The 17857-nt window shown below is 30.0% G+C and overlaps 1 protein-coding gene across 1 annotated transcript in view; it reads left to right on the top strand.

Moving 5' to 3' along the window:
- LOC129233120 (myelin expression factor 2-like) overlaps positions 1-13588 on the top strand; it is a 34816-nt gene extending 21228 nt beyond the window's left edge. The window contains exons 3-14 of the mRNA XM_054867180.1: positions 1365-1576; positions 4799-4859; positions 6075-6168; positions 6377-6613; positions 6866-7019; positions 8048-8097; positions 8184-8226; positions 8303-8362; positions 8739-9250; positions 10646-10697; positions 11007-11090; positions 13016-13588. Of these exons, the coding sequence (XP_054723155.1) occupies positions 1365-1576; positions 4799-4859; positions 6075-6168; positions 6377-6613; positions 6866-7019; positions 8048-8097; positions 8184-8226; positions 8303-8362; positions 8739-9250; positions 10646-10697; positions 11007-11090; positions 13016-13071 (1615 nt within the window). The 3' untranslated portion in view covers positions 13072-13588. The remainder of the gene's footprint in view (positions 1-1364; positions 1577-4798; positions 4860-6074; positions 6169-6376; positions 6614-6865; positions 7020-8047; positions 8098-8183; positions 8227-8302; positions 8363-8738; positions 9251-10645; positions 10698-11006; positions 11091-13015) is intronic.
- The last annotated feature ends 4269 nt before the right edge of the window (positions 13589-17857 follow it).

The raw sequence follows: 17857 nt of genomic DNA, 5'->3' as shown, positions 1-17857 counted from the left end.
ACATTCCATTACAATAAACTATAATGCTCTTGACAAGTAACTTATTTAAGTGCTTTTGCTTTAATTTTTTCGGTAAAAATTTAAAATCCGAGTCATTTTAACAATACTTTTCTTTGATGAATATTCTTTTTATGCAGGGTCTGCAAAAACCCGGATTTTTTTAAAAAACCCATGGACCCAGGGTTTTTTGGGTTTTTTTTAAATAAAACCAAAAAAAAACCAACTAAAGCTGGGTTTTTTAAAAGAAATGAGGGTTTTCTTGTCTTTTTTTAGGGAAAATGTGGAGTACTTGTAACATATTGTAGCATAAGTATATGGACAAAATGCAAAAATTGTCTTGGGGTAAAAAAAGCTGGAAAACTAGTTAAAATTCAGAGTTTTTTGAAGAAAAGTAAAAGACGACAAAACTCAAGAATGGTAAAGTTTCAGATTTTTTAGTCTCCATGATTACCAACAGTTAAGTCAAAGTTACTTCTCGCGTGATAAAATCTATTGTTCGTTTTTAATTACTACAATATTTTTTTTTTTTGCATTTTACTTTATTCTATTTCATTTTGTTATGCAAAACTACTGTAGAACCTCAAGTAGTTTAAAAATCCCTTTTTAGTGAATTCCAGCTTAATCAAGACATTTCTTTGAACTTTATGTTGCCTATTTTTCTATTTCTGTGTAGAGTAAGAAATATTAAACTTTTTCGTAAGATAATGAAAATACTGTACATCCTATTTTGTTTTCTGTCTGACCGTTTGAGAAACCTGTTGATTTCTAAAAAATATACCTTGTTTATTTGAGATTTGTGACGTGTTGGTTTGCAAAAAATAATTCACATGAAAGCCTTTTAGCTAGAGTAGTTTCCTCTGTACAATCTACAAATATTGAAAAAATCAGACAGGACAGGACTCAATCAAGATAATTTGAGTTATTTATTGTCCAGTTAAAGAAAAAAGTTTAATATATTTATTTAAAATCTTTGAAGTATTTTTTTTTAATGCCGTCATGAGTTAAGAAATACTATTAAAGTTCAAAATTCATTTTTTATGTACATTGCCTGTGGTAAAGAACAACGAAAAAATAAGATTAAATTGTGAAAGTATTTAAATTAATAAATTTTTTAAAAAATTTCTCAGAAAATTTAAAAAACCCAAAAGTGGGTAAAATAATGGGTTTTTTTAAATGGGTTTTTTCAAAAAAAAACATCGGGTCCAATCCGGCCAACCCTGTTTTTATGGGATGTAATTTTTCAAGTACATCTTTTTCATTATTATTTAATTTTGTTCATTAAATGAATTTTTTTCATTATATTAGAAATGAAGGAATATTTGAAAATTTTTATTTTAACTCTGATCATTTATTATTTGTTTTAGGTCTAGATCTAGGTCACCTCTAGAGAAAAATAACAAATCAAATAGAAGTAGAGAATCAAGTACAAATAGAAATTCTCGACAATCTAAGGGAAACAGAGATCGCTCACCAAGAGGAAGACGCACAAGAGCTCCTACAAATAGACGCATATATGTTGCAAATATACCATATGATTGCAAGTGGACTATAATAAAGGACCTATTTAGAGAAAAAGGTACAGTTCAATTCAAAATAATATGCATCTACGAGGGTCAATCCAAAAGTTAAGTTCCCAACAATTTTACAAATATCCAGCAACATTCTTGACAACTCGACTGTTTTTAACAGGAGACTCCCGTTTTTTGCATCCATCTCCCGATTTCCCGTTTTTTACCATTTTCTCCCGTTTTTGCAGTTTTTCCCACCATTTATCAAATAGTTTAACTTTTTTGTCAATGGATGGTGCCCATTTCTAGTCATCCACTAATGCCAAATGCCAGGGGAATGTAGAACTGAATTGTAGTGCATAAGAATTTGAACTATAACCAACTTTCTTTCCAGGGATAGGAATTTTATAAATTTAGGCTAGAGAGCTTCAAAATAAGTTTCCTGCACCAACTAGCAACAAAGCTACATTCATGGGCTAGTCAAACACAGTTTTTTCCTTAGCAAGAAAAGTAGGTATGGGTATGTTACGAAAGAGTAGCTGCTAATCATACCAGTTTCCCACCTACTTTATTTGTGTGCTGCAAAAATTCAATTTTCCCCCCTGAAAAATGGGACTGTTTCCGCTGTTTTTTTCCTTGTTTCAAATTGGCGTCAAATTCAGTCTGCTGAAGGAATAGATTTGTTCTTGAGTTCTACTGTAAAAAAAAAGTTTCAGTTAATAACTCATTTAGTTATTTGCAGCTTTCATCATTGCTTGTTCAACCAAGCATGTGCTTTGGCAAAAATGCAGTTTTCAATCCTTTTGCGTCTTGAAAATATTTCATTATTTTGAAAGTTGGAAGTTGTTTCAACATATGCTATCTTACACCTACTTATTTTGTACTTTATGTCAATAATTTATTTACATTTTTTTTCGGATTTTAAAAATTTAATTTTTGTACCTACTGTTTTGGTGGAGATTGAGGAAACGAAATTTTAAGAGATTGCACTCCATATTGTTTGATTTTTCATTTGCAGTATTTTGCATTTTCTTGCTGCTACCAATTAGCTAACATCTGAAAAAATCCCTATTTCCTTTTAAATTAATATTCATGGCATTTAATGGTGTTATATAATAGTTTTGATGTGAAGTTTGTTGCTAGTGAATCTCCTGTTTTTTTCCTTTGCGGGTTGGCAGTTTATCGTAATCATTTTTTTGAAATTCTGGAAACATGTAAAAGAACTGTCGGAGACTTATTGGAGAAAAAGAAAAAATGTTTATGAATCGAAAAACTGTTACATAATCCATTTGCTATTGTTATTGAAAGTTCATTTTGAAAGGAAAATTCATGCTTTCAAATGTATTTTCATATAAACTTGAATTTATGAAGGATTGTTGAAGGTCAGAGATGGTGATTAGGACTAGGGCGGGGGGGGGGGGGGGGAGAGCAAAAAAAAAAGGAAAAACTAAAACCCATAGAATTTTTAGGGTCAGCAAAAAAGAGAGAAATTTTGCTAGGGCTGATTTTGAGAGCAGATGAGTGGTAATTAACGTAAATCTAACAACTTAACTCTAGTTTTTATTAAGATTTTGCAGAATTTTGTGCACAATAACTTTGTCTGAAGAAACACTTATTCATTTATTAGAATTACATTGTTTATCCAGGGATGTCCCCCCCCCCCCCCGTAAAAACAAGGGTGCCCCGCCTAAATATCGCAAAGACCCCCTCAAAGGCAAGAGCTCCTCCCCCCAAAAAAATTAAATACCCCTCAAATCAACTCTTCCCCTTAAAAATTTTAATTGCTGTCGTTTGTCCCACAAGCCCCCCTAGGTGGGCACCTCTGATTTACCCCAAAGTATTTTGAGATGTCACAACACTGGGTAATAATTTCATTGAACAAGTATGACTAGTTTAAGGAAAACAATTACAATTTACTAATGTCTAAACAGTGAATACATAAACTAAAAGTTGTGCTAAATATTTTTTTGTAAACAAATATACAAAGGAAAACAAATAATTATGTTATTTGCTGAAAATTTTGACATTTCTGCTTTTTTATAAAAGCCCCTGCCCCCGAATCTCGAATTGCTGCCACTGATGAAGGTAAGACCTCATTCAACCACCACCATCAACTCTGCCTGTCTCTCAGGATGGCAGTTTAACAAGGTACGAATGTTATAGTTTGAGACAGATTTTTTTGACAGCTGTGTAAAAAAGGGGCTTTGACCTAATGGTAAAAACCGGATAAAACCACCAACTGTCAAAAACTTGCCAACCCTGGGTATTCGGTATTCAGTCCGAATTTCAATGAAGCATCTAGTATTTGCCAAAATGTGGTGTTCCTTGCATCCTTAGAGTTAATTAAATTTGATAAAGGACCTAAACAAGAAATATTTCAAAACATATAAAATGTTAGCATTTATTAGCAATATAAAATTTTTCGACTCAAATAGTAATCATAGCGATACTCCAACTGTTCATTATGGTGCTCAGAAACTTGTTAGGAATCATCAGTCTGTAACAGCTATAACAAAGTTGAAGGTAGTGAAACTCTTAAAAGGTGAGACTACCATCACTCTGGTAGCTAAATTTAAATTTATCATACTAGCAAGGCGGCTCCATCTAGGAAAGTAAAGGAGTGTAATTGTGAGCAACTTACACTCCTTTACTTTCACTCCTTTAATTGTGAGCATACAATGAAACAGTTATCAAGCAGCTTTTTACGGCATTCACTCTTGGTTGGGGATCATCTATCTTGAATGGCCATCACACAACTTGAGGTAGGTAATTTCTCATAAGCTGCATTCACATAGTATTTTTGTAACCTGTTCATGGAGCGGCTATTCTTTGCATTTCTGTACCTGTAGAAATGTACCTGTGATTACAGATCTATTTACCTCCTACTTGAGACTGGAGTTTTTGCTGTTTTTTTTTAAAAACTCAGAATGCAATTCAGGAACTTGTTTCTGTTGCTAGGTAAAACCACTTTCCAGGTACAGCCTTTTTTCACATGAGGACTTTTTCTTTCTTGCAAATTCTTTTTCCCATAGCTAATGGGGGGATTAGCAAGACATAAAAGTGCCTTCTAAATGGGGCTATTGAAGCTGAAATAACCTTCAGACTGATAGCTAAATGAAAAACGGCAGAAAGCTGTAAGTGATCTGGAATTGTTTTGAATTATAAAAAATATCATTGATGTGAAAATTATGAGCAAGTAGTAGCTGGATCTTGTTTGAAATATTGCTTATTAGTTTATTACTTTTTCCTTGTTTTTGAAAACACTAAAACTGAAAATATTTTTTTTTTAGTTGGTGATGTATCCTATGTTGAACTTTTTGAGGATGAGAGTGGAAAATTCAGAGGTTGTGGGTAAGATATTTTTTATGCATTTGAAAATTTCGAATATTATTATTAAAATAAAATAAATTGGTTGAAAAATTAAGCTTTGTTATTATACACAAAGCTGCCAACTGCTACAAAAAAAATCATAGTTTCTACGAAATAGAGCTTTAAACTATGATGCAATGAAAGTGTCCAAAACTTAAGATTTTCTGTTTTTTTTAAACTGTAATCCCAAGAAAAAAACTGAATGCACCCCCCCCCCCTCCCATAAACTGCATGCAAACTAGACCATTAAGTTCAAAAAATAACTTCTACACATGCGTTGACAATCTCTGCGCATTAAATGTAAGGCCAGCCAGCGAATCCCGAAGAAGCAAACTATCCGTTTTAGCTATGTCTCTTCCTGCATTCATCATGCCTATAACAAATGAACAGGCAGCACATGCGTGGAAACGAATTTGCAACTACATACCGATGGATCTCTAGCCAATAACGCCCATCTGCTTTTAAACTGAAGTGAAGACAATGTTTACACCTCGTTTCATCTCATGGTAACTAACACGCATCGCTCTATCAAAGTCGCATGGTGGTTTTGATTTATGCTGTATTTTGGTGGAAAGCAAGGGTTTACTGTATTTAATTCTTTGAGTGGTTTGCGTTTTCCCTTCCTGTATATCTGCTGTTACTTTGACTTTCTATTGAATAAAATTGAAGAAGGGCCTTGTAAAAAAAATTTAAGCCGCAGAAAATTCTTGAAACTTGATTAGTATGGCGCTGAAATCATCCAACTAATGCCAAACAGAAGTGATGTCATAAGTAGTTGCATCATTGAAGACCTGCCTGGATATATGTTACTCAATTACTTAGATTTCTTATTCAGTGAGTATGAAATTTAGAAAAGTGTCTTTGTATGCAGGATAACTTTATATCAAGGTCTGACTGTGTTTGACATTCTGGTTCATAGCACGTATGTTAGTATTATGACAAAGTAGATGCTATTAATCTGATAGATAAACCACAACCCCAGCTATAGATAGAATTATTTAAAGTTTTTGATCTACAAAGATAACTTTACAATATGTTAAATCCTGTTAATTGAGAACTGAATTCTCTTTTCAATTTTAAAATTAATAATCATAAAACTCATAGCATAGCTGTGTTATTTATTCTTCAGCAACCAATCCTTAATTGCAAAACTTTTTTTGGTCAAAACGATTCTAATTTTTTCTTTTTTTACTTTAGGATTGTTGAATTTAAAGAAGCATCATCTGTGCAGAAAGCTGTGGATCTTTTACATAGATATGAGTTTAAGTCACGTCAGCTTGTTGTCAAAGAAGTAAATCCCTTTAATAATGTTAATTATTAAGTTATACACTAAATGCTAAAAAGTATCCAGTTTCTTCCTTGTATGTTCAGTCGTGTTTCAAATTTGCATTAAAACATTTATGAATTTATTAAAAACCGAGGCTTTGCTTGATTTTTAAATATTTTGTTTGGCTAAGATGATAGAGTATTTAAAATTTTTTATTTTTTTAAACCTTCAGGATTTTGATGTGGATCGTGACAAGACTGGTAAACCATTAGGACGTAGCCGTGGTGGTGGAGGAGGAGGAGGAATGAATAACATGGATCGAGATCGTGATGATTTTGGTGGACTTGGAGGCATGGGAAATCTTGGAAACAATAACACACCCCAGTACACTACCTATGGCTTAAGTCCCCAGTTTTTAGATGCACTAGGCATCAAAGGACCTTTGACGTGTCGAGTTTTTGTTGCTAATGTAAGATGAATAAAATTATCAATTGAATTGACAGTTATGAACGTATATTTGAAATAGTTAATAGATTGTGTTGATATTTTGATTATGATTATTTTTTGCTTCTTAGATTTGACTGAATGAAAATACATTTTTGAGATTTTAAAATTATTAATTTTGAATTATGACATAGATGTCTGATCATAAATAGGCATGTGATGTTTATTTAGCATGGTAATTTTTATCTCTGCAGTTAATGTGTTCTCTTGCTTTCAGCTGGACTATAAGGTTACTACACAGAAATTAGAAGAAGTTTTTAAATTAGCTGGAAGAGTTGTGAAGATTGATTTGAAAAGAGATGAAGATGGTAACAGTAAAGGTCATGGAACTATTGAAATGGGACATCCTGTTGAAGCTGTTCAAGCAATTTGTATCCTTTTGTTTTTTTAATCTATTTATAATTATTTTTTCAAAAAGTCTTCTGTTTAGCACTTACTTGCCATTAATAAATCTTAAGTTATGTTTTTATAATAAATAATGTATAACTGTCTTCCATGGTTTCTAAAGTATGAAATTTGTTTTTAATTCGATATCAAAATCTGATAGCATCTGCCTCTATAAAACTTGCTGTTTTTTGTTTACTATGTTTCTATCACTTGAACATTAATATTCTCCTTCTGTTTAAGTCAAAGAAATGTTAGGTGTTACACTTTTTTTTTTTTTTTCATTTTTTGTATGTAGCTTTTCCTAAAATTTTAGTTATCATATTAATATTATGTAAGTTAATTATTAATTTTAAAGGTAACTTTTTCAAATAACTGAGATTTCAATCGTTTTGCATCCTGCTTATATTTCAATCATTTGAAAGAGTGAAAGTTGTTTTGATATATGCAGGTTTAAAATGACTAGTTTTGTTATTTATTCTGAGAATTTATTTTTTGTTAATTCAATTTTAGAATAATAAGCACTTAATTGCTAAATTCTTTTATTAGTTTTTAATATAAAATGATTTTGAAGTCTCTAAATAATAATAATAAAAAAAACCTCTAAAAACCTTATGATTCCTTCTTTGCCATCAAACATAATATCATTATTGACAAAATTTGAAGATTCTTTTGTTCTGGAAATCCATTTTAGAGTAAATACTTTTATTCAGTATTTTTTGTGATTAAAAGAGTATTATTGTGTATCATATTGGAAATTTTCCCGAGGAAAAAAACGTTGCATATATTTATCTTTACCTAATATTTTTTTAAGCCGGAAAAAAAATTTGAATTCACCGTAATTTCTTTTTTATAAAAATAAAGAAAATTCGCTAAAAATATTTCGCTTTTTCATAAAATGCAGACTTAAAAAATAAAACCTGAATTGATTCCTGCTGTTTATTGTTGCCTTTTTTGTTATTACTCTTCAAAATATCCTTGCCTGTGGAATGAAATTTCTTTAATCTGATCAAAGCTATGTTTAATGGGCAGAAGTTTTATAACAGAACAATGAGTGTGAGAATGGTAAGTTTTGTTTTTTTCATTGTATTTGTTTAATTTCCTTTTTATAAATCCTATTTGTGGGTATATTTATATTTTCTATTTTTTAGGATAAAAAGCACAAAGATGATGGGGAGGATAAGCGGTTGCCTGGTAAATAAATATATATTTTAACTTTGTATTTATACATGCTTAGTATTTATTTTAATACATTTATGCATATTTTTAGAGGGTTTGCAAAGTGTTGGCAAAGGACTGGGTGCTAATGGTCTTCCACTTCATTTATCAAGTAAGTTATCAATAAAGTTATTGATCTTCATGTAATTGTCTATCTTGTAGGCAAAAAAAAAGTTGACATTTTTGTGACTACGCTGCCACTGTATGCTTAAATGAGTATTTGCTACTTTTTTGGTTAGGCAACTTTTTATAGCAACTTTCGTTAATGTGACTTTTGCTGACGTAATAGAAAAAAACTGAAAATCTCGTACAAAATATATTTAGTTATTTTTTTTCTGTCTTTACATATGTAGTAAATAATGTTGTTAATGTTAATTCAAATGTTATTTTTTAAAAATTAGTGAAACTTATTCTTGATTTCATTTAAATTATAAAGTCATAAAAATGTATGTAGATTTTGTTAAAGAATCAAAAATTTTCAATTTCAGATTCTTCTGCTGTAAATAACATGGCAACCAGTGGGTTGACACCTGTGGGTGGTCTTGGAGGCGTTGGAGCTGGCAGTCTTGGTCTCATGCCAAATCAAATGACATCAAGTGTCGTTGGTGCCAGTGCTACTGGCATTCCCGGCCTTGCTGGTATTGGTATGGGAATTCAAGAAAGGAACTTCTCCAATCTTAATGCCGGTGTTGGTGTAGGTGGTGTTGGTCAAAGTTTAGGTCTGGGAAGTACAGGAGCTGCTGGCCTTGGCAATCCAAGCTTGCTACCTGGAGGACTAGGTACTATGTCTAACACTCCAGGTGGTCTTGGAGCTGGTGGTCTTGGTGGAGGACTTGGAACGTCTCTTACTGGAGGACTTGGAGGGACTGGATTATCTCTAGGAGCCACTGCTGTTGGTGGTGCTGCTGGACTTGGATATAGTGATTATGATAGATCATTTGACAGAGCTGATGATGGTTATCGCAATAGTCGAAGTTCGGATACCATTGTTGTGAGAAATGTAAGCTTTATTTATTATTGTCCTTTTTATGTCACTAGTTGGTATATAGAATGTTTCTGTTAAAAGCTCAGTAGAATACTATAGTATCTTAATATTTTCTTAAGATTTATTAAAAAGATGCCTGTAATGTTAAATCTCTGTTTAGTTTTCAAAACAAACTTCAGTGTTTTAAAAATTATTTTTTGTATTTAATATTTTAAGCTACTGCGAATTTTAAAATGCTTACCTTGGATTAGGCTGGTGCAGTTAAATGGTCGTACAACAAAGAAAAGGCTATAGCTTTGAAATGAGTGTTGAAACTGGCAGAAATATATTTATTCTAGCTTTCTATTAAATTTGCATTGACAAAATGACATCAAAGATAAATGCTTTAATTGAAAAAAGCAGCCAATTAGTTTTTTTTTTTATTTTTTTTTTTGCAGCAATAAATTTTTAAAGTATCAGGGATGCAGAAAAATTTTCCTCTTTTTTTGCCTCATGCAAGTCTCAGCAATACTATTTTTCTTAGAATATGTCCAATTTTTCTTAATTGTCCTCTACCATTTTCTTTTTCTTTCTATTTTCCCTTCTTAGATTTCATCCACCACGAATTCTACAAAAAACTTATGTTTGGAAAAATTCTAATGCCAAACACATGCTTTTCCCAAAATTACATGTCTTGTTTGAGATTTAAATCATTTTGCATTCCAAAAAAATTTCAAATACTTAAAGAGGGTTTTTTAACGTATGTTGCCGTGTGTCTGCTTATTTTATTCATTATTATATATTATTTCTTAAATTTTTGTCAAAAAGATTTATTAAACTTGCTACATAAATCATTGTTTAAAACTAACGGTTGAATGATGATAAGAATAATGTCCGTGTTTCGAACAAAGAAAGGTACTAGTTAATTTTGAAGTATGTTTAAATACTTGATGCATATTTCTGTTATATGGATTGCAATTAATTTTGTTATATTTCGTGTGTTTTATGTTTCCTAAAAAATGTAACTTTTGAAAAAAGACATTTTTTTCCAACTTTTTCGAAAAAAAAAACTGGTTTTCATCTATCGCCTCACAAATAATACTAATGTACTCCACTCAAAAGAATTTGGGGAACAATGGAAAAAATGAAGTAAATTATTGCAATTTTCCATGCTTTTTTTTTCTGGTCATGAACGTTGAGTTATTATGAAGTTTTTATTTTCTTTCTACTGCTCTTCAATTTTCGAATGCTTAATTTTATGAATGCTAAGCATTTGTATAAATAGATTAAAACCATACGTACACCACTAATTTTTTTGAGTAGTATTTTCATGCTTTAGATTTGTTTCACTATTAGATTGCTTTACTTCTCCCTGTAAATGCTTTTAATTTAACTTAGGATTTTTTAAATTCTCAAGTATTTTATTTTTAGCTCCCGATGACTTACACATGGCAAAATCTTCGTGACAGGTTTCGTGAAATAGGTAAGTTTTTATTTAACTGTAACTTACCGTAGTTTATCATTATTGCATGAAGTTTTTTATTTGTTTTACTGCAAATTGCAATATTTAAATTTATAGCATCATTTTTTCAAAGTAATTAATTTTTTTTTTTTTTTTGAAATTTAATAGATTTTTGTTCAAATTTAAAAAGGTAAGTTACAGCGTATTATAATCTGATTTAGAGCTGAGAGCTAGTGATGTTCTATTACCAGGCTTGCCACAATCCATATTGTTTTGCAAGTATTCAACCACTATATTACGTGTCAAGTAATGACTAATTTTTTGTTGCAGGTGACATTCGTTACACTGAAATGAAAGGACGTGGCACTGCAATTGTGCGTTTCACATCAGAACGAGATGCACAGCGTGCAGTTGGTATCCTTTTTAAAAAACAAGTATAATATATATATGTGATTAAAAAATAGTTTTTAATATTTTTGAATTTTGCTGTTTTAAGTATATGTATTTTATTTTATTTATTTTTTTTTAAAGTTGTGTTACTATAATAAGTTTAGCATTAAATTTTTTATTTTAACTGGGTTTCATTTGGTTTTAGGCATTATTTTTTCTCTAGAAAATTTATTAAAAGTTAATGTATTTTTAAATGCATTAAGCCATTTATTATTGATTGTTTAATTTTCTCATTGAATCATACCTAAATTCTCTTTGTTATCTATCCATTGTTAACACCCCTATTGTGTTCACACAATTAAAAGGAATTGTATTTTACAACCAGTAAAATAAACTTATAAACTCCTATTGTCTTTCTTGACGTAGGCTGCCTGCAGCCCTAGTGCCCATTACATTTTTATTCTCTTTTATTATACTTACTCTGTTGGTGGGTGGGTAAGCAACACTTTTCAATAGTTGCCAAAAACAAAAAAAACCGGTAAACATAACATTATTTTTGTTAATGATGTTAACCAAGGAATTTTAATGCTGAACCTAAGCTAGTCTAGATTTAGATTTTTTTATTTCTTATTTATATTGTTTTTTTAGGGCCCTGGAGCTCTAATAAGATGTACTATTAACTATTATAGGCTTTATTAACTATTATTGGAGTCAAAACTCCAGTATTCATGTTTTTCTACCGTTAACCATTATTAGATTTATTTTTAACCTGTCCGGTATTTGCCACTCTATCATATTAATATTTCAGACAGTAGTCTAAATATTTCAAATTTAATTTAGTTTTATGCCACTTATTAATAGATCTTTCACGTTGGTGCTTGTTTTAGAGAACTTTTAAAGGTTAAATATAGTCATTATTAGTCATATTTGAATACTGTGCCAACTCGAAACCCTTACCATCAGCTGCTTATAATCTGCCATGATTTTTGATTTGAAATCACAAAGTAGTGGATACAATTTAAGATTAATTTCAAAATCTACTGGACTTTTAACCCTTTCAAGCATACAAAAAACTTCCAAAAGTGTTTCATTTTTATTTTTTTTTATTTGCAGTGAAAGTAACAAAAATGAAACAAACATAATATGTTAATCATAGTATATAATTCAATTAAACACTATAATAGAATTTATTTACTATAAATTATTATTTTTGATAAAGTTATTACTTGCAGCATGGTATTCTGAAACAAGTTTAAATTCTTCCTAAAAACAAATGTCAGTGGATCCAATGTGTTATTATGTATTTCTCGAACTGTAATTTCCTGCTCGATGCCAAATCCATTCTCTGATGCAATTTTTGCTTGAAATACTATCTGTGCCATATTTTAGGGTCTTTATAAAATAAAAGTTTAAAAAATCTTACAAAGAATTTCTAACCATCCTCATGAGAGTAGTGTTCTTTGGAAGTTCTGTTTTTAAGTGTGTGGTTAAAACTTATTAGGGCCTTATTATCCCAATGTTTGAGAGAATTTCTAAATCCCTAAATAACTTGCAAAAGTTGTAATTGGAGAAAGATGCTTCACAAAAATTGTTAGAAAAAGGAATTAATTTACAAAATTATAAATTTGAAGCATGAATGCATTTCTTAAATGCTTGATTTTCATCACTAAGCTTAAGCTCCTATATTATCTATGTAGAATTATTTCCTCAAAATTTTCCGACTTAGTTTATTTTTCTAGGGTTCTCTTTTATAAAAATGTTTTTTGAAAAAGCTTCTGGACAAACCTTCTTGTAATATTTCTTTTTTTTTTTTTCCTTTACTTGAGTCCTGTACATATCAATAAGAAGAATGTATATATTAATACTTATTTTATGTGAAGATTTTTGTATAATGTATGGTTTTGTATAATTTTTAATATGCATATGTATGATCCTTGATTAATGTTCAGATCATATGAGGGGAGCTCGCATTGAAGGACGTGTTCTTGATGTTTCATTGTATTGAGATTTCTACTTCCATTTGCTTGATGACCATTTTGATTCCTTATTTCAACTTTTATATTCTTCTTCGTTTGCTCTTAATATTTTGAAGAAGTTTCTTTACGTTTCAAGACTCGCTTCTTTCACAAGTGAACTTTGTTTTAAATCATATATTTAAAAATAGACTGCTCATCTTCCATGTTGGTTGCTGCATCTTTTCAAGCTTTTACTGGAAGTTTTCGAGAACTGTTAATCTATGCAAAATTTTATTTACTGAGTTCTTTGTTTTGTGAAAAATTACAATTTTCATATTTTTAAATATTCTTGTTATCCGTGTAGTTATTCTATCGAAGTTGTATGGAATGCAAATAGATTGCTCTACCTCGTCTCTTTAGTTAATCGTAATTCATTCGCACATTAAATAATTGAGGGTCTCTTTTTCTTAATAAATGGTGGGTTGCATCATTCCATGTAGTTCTAGACATGTACTAGACCATTTGTATTTTAAATTTTTTGTGAAATAAAGTACTCATTCATCTGTCTGTTCATGCTTGCATTTTTTTTTTTTAAATTCAAGTCGACATAATCATTTCAAACGAAAGAAAGGCTTTTGTGCTTTTTCTTCATTTTTTAAACTAGAACCTTTCGAAACTCAATTTTTTATTTGGTTTTTTGGAAGGAAAAAAAATGCAAACTTTGATTTGTTAAAGCATATTTGAAACATATGGCATCTGCTTTTGATTTGGTGATTATGAAATGAATGGATGTTTGGTTGGCATGATTATATGTTGGATGCCTTAAAAGTAATTTTAAGAATCCCGTGTTTCAAATTTTTATTCTCATTTATATTATTATTTAGGGTTATGCTTCTATTTACTCAGTTAGTATTTTTAACAAAGATATTTTAAATGTTGGTATTTTTCTAAATTTTGTTTCCAAAGAGTTTCAAACTTAGCAATGCTGATCAGCTTCAAGAGCTGTCCAAGGTGTATGTTTGACCAATAAAGGCATAATGATTACCAGAAAATGAGATTTTCTTAGTGCTTAAATTATTAATTTCAGTTTATCACTCTTAGCTAAATCTAGTGTTTTTGTAATTCACAGTCAAATGAAATTTATATTTTTGTTTTCGATTAAAATTTCTCTGCTGTTCAATTATTCACTTCAGGTCAATTATATTTGGAGATAATGCGTAAATAAAGTTGCATTTCAGTATCTTAATCTATACTCATTATCATATTGAAATAGTGCAGTTTTCAGTACATTTTATTCATTCTCAAAAAGTGAAGCAACATTTTCATGATCAGTTCTCTTAATAGCCATTCAATTAGGTAGTTTCAGTGCTTTCATTCAAATTTAGATATTTGATGTGAAAGTAGGATTTGATTTTTATTACAAATTTTCCAGCTTATCTGAAGTCAAGCAATAGTTAAAAAGTTGTAATTGTAATCATTTTAAAGTTGGGAATATTTTCATTCTTTAAAGTCAATTGCTCTTAGTTTGCCCAAATGTGGGAAGAAAATATGAAGGTTCATTTTTAGAAGCATGTCATTTATTTACATCACCCTGAACTGGAATTTGAAAAGCCTTACAAGGAAGTATTTCGTTATAAATCTGTGTCCTATGAATTTTCAGTTTTGTGAAGATCAAAAGCTATTTAATAAGCTGAAGATTGACTTCCATACTTTAAACTTTAAAGACAAAAGTTGAAATTTCCGTGCAAGTAAAACTCCATTTTAATTCCAAAATATGTTTTCAAATATGTCTAATTTCTTGTCAAAAGTTATTCAGCCAATATTGTTTAATGAAATGATTTTATAAAAAATAGGCAATTTGGATTTACAAGTACTAAAGGATTTTTCTTGATTGATATTTATTTTTTAAATGATTCCATTATTCTTCTGGGAAATACAAGATTTGGAGAATGTTTTTCAACCTTTCCTCTAAGTTTAGAAGTCAGTCTCCAGCATTTTCCATTGTTCAAGAAATCCATAATTTGCTATTCTAGGTTTTCAATTTTATAGTTGCATTGCTTTTTTAAAGTTTAATCTTTTATTTTTCATTTGTACTATCAACTGATAAAATAAAATCAGTATGAACTATCATTTATTTGTTGGTTTTTAAACATTTTTATTTTTTGGTGGGTTTTAATGTTTTCTTGAGCATCAGATGTGTATTAAGGTGTAACAATTTAGTTTCTATTACCTTTTGTATGCCTCCAAAGATAAGTTTTCTCAGGGTAATTTTCTTCAAATGAGCAGTTTAGAATTTAAGGGTTATCTGCATATTTATGGATTTGTAGAATTTGTTATCTAAGAAATGGTTATCTTTTTGAAGATCAAGCTGTTCCAGAAACATTCCTCTCCAGTTTTAATTTTTCAAATGATATTTTCTTCAAAATACAAAATTAAGTGTTGTCTACTTATTCTACCTTCAAATTCATGCATTCCTATTTTGTTCAAAATATGAATCTGCTCATCTGGAGATGTGGGGCTTGAACATTACATGGTAAGTGCTTTTAATGCTTATCAACTGAAGGTGATATAATTTCATGTTATAAGATATTTAGCTGCTCAAAAAAAAAAAAAAAAGAGTAAGAACCAAAAATAAGAAATAAAACACAATTTTGTTGCTGAAAATAGATTGTCACAAACAACACCTATTGCATACACGTCTTTCTCAGTTAGAAGGCACACCTTTCTCAGTGGCTTACACATTGAAAAAGGTTTGACATCTTGTAACTCTAAAACAAATGTATCCAATACTTTGCATTTTTTATGGTTTTGTTAACATTGGTTTTATAAATATGAAGCAAAATTATTCTGCATTTAAAATTAGTATGGAAAAATTTAATTTGCACTCATGTTTACAGTAGTGGCAAGTTTTTTTTTTTTTTTTTTTTTTCAATCTTAAACAGGATATCTACTAATCTGCTGATCCAAAATTTCAGTACATTTTCTGCATTTCCAATATGACATTAAAAAATTTCCTATATCATATAACAAAAAAATTGTCTCTTTGTCATAACAATGTAAAAAAAAAGAATTTTTTTTTTTAATTCTAAAGAATATTTCTGTAAGCTTGGTTCACACTAAAAAGCTTCCTCATAGTTTCCAAAAGTTTCACTGTTTTCAGGAAATTTTACCTGAGCCTACTATCTCCCCTGGGTCTTCCTTTACCTACAACCGTTTAACTAAAAAGAACATAGAATGATTGCTGCCAATCCCACCCACTTATGTTAAAGTTGCAAGCCTGTTTTGAAATTGGTTTCAAGAAATCGAAAGCAGCATGGATGGCAAAACATCGTCTATCATATTGGAACTATCCTAAGTGTTGGATATTTTCATTTTTTCATGAGAATAAGTTTTAAGTTGATACTAATTGAGTATTTTTTTGAGCAAAGTTTTGCCTAAAATATCTTTGATAAAAGGAACGAGAAATGGCCGATAACATTTTCTATTGTGAATACCACTACTCATAATTTGTTTGACTCAAGTGTTCATGCATAAAAATCAATTTCACTACTAAAGTGCATGTTACACATTTTCATTTTATTTTAGAACATTAATATAAGCACATAAAATATAAATGTAGCACATAAATCATCAGCTGCTCATTATTTAATATATTGGAACGTGGAAGAAAAAAAATCGTAACTTTTCATTAAAATAAGGACAGCTTTGCGCAAACTGTATAAGGGTCATTTTACAAAAAACACGCTTTTTTAGGTCCAGGGTATTAGTTTCAAAAATATTTATTTTTAAACACTTTTTTTATGATGTTTAGAAAAGAATAACAAATTTTTAAAATGATCAATACAAATTAATGTTTTAATATTTTTTAAATGTTTTTTTTTTTGCCTCTGTGACGCGTCTCAACACATTTCTTCCCATGTACTTTTTTATTTATTTACTCAATACAAAAAAATATATAGCATTAATAATCTTTTGAATCACTGTCATAGTATTTCTTGTATCCTCCGTTCAGGATTTAATTAAGTCATAGAATTTCCTATAGACGGCAGTACTGGCAGCTCATTACAGAGGTGTAGAATCACAACCTTTCAACTCTCCTTTTCATCCTTTTCAACTCTGGGTCTTCATAGTGAAGCTAAATAACTTAGTATGAAAGAATTTCAGCGTTATTCTCTTTGAAAACAAATAGGTCCTTAATTTTGTTTATCCTCCATTCTTGATTAAAAAAAGAAAGAATTGTTTGTGTACAAAAAAAAAAAAAAAAGTTAAAATTGAATCGCTTTTTTTAAAGTAAATTCTAAATAACATGTTGCGTTAACCCTAAATCAACACAATGTGCACAGAAAAACATAAGTATTTGTATCCTCCGTTACAGTATAGATGTAACGGAGGATATACCATCAGAGAGAAAATGGAGCATACAACTTTTTTAAAACCCATTTTTAGAAAGATGTGTACATTTTAATCAGTTCAAATCGTATTCCTCATACAAGATGCAAGTTTATTTGGATAAAAAGTTTAAAAATAACATTTATAAAATATATATTTAATATCCGTTACCCTCGGTTCACATCCAAACTTTTAACTACAAAAGAAAGTTACATAATAACCAATAAAGAATGTGACTTACTATGTGAGAGTAAAACGGTGCCTAAAAGGAACAGTGTAAAGTAACTTTTAAAAAAATTGAAGATTTTTTTTTCTCATGAATTCCAACTTCAAAAACCTACATTTTTTGTATAATGCCCCATAAATACTATATTTTTAACCCCAACATACAATGGAAGGGGGTTATAAGTTTAGCGTATCTATCGTGTCTGTCTGTGGCACTCTAGC

Source organism: Uloborus diversus, unplaced genomic scaffold, assembly GCF_026930045.1.
Source record: "Uloborus diversus isolate 005 unplaced genomic scaffold, Udiv.v.3.1 scaffold_178, whole genome shotgun sequence".
Lineage (NCBI taxonomy): Eukaryota > Metazoa > Arthropoda > Arachnida > Araneae > Uloboridae > Uloborus > Uloborus diversus.
The sequence above is the reverse complement of the archived record's forward strand: the minus strand, read 5'-3'. Positions and strand labels throughout refer to the sequence as shown.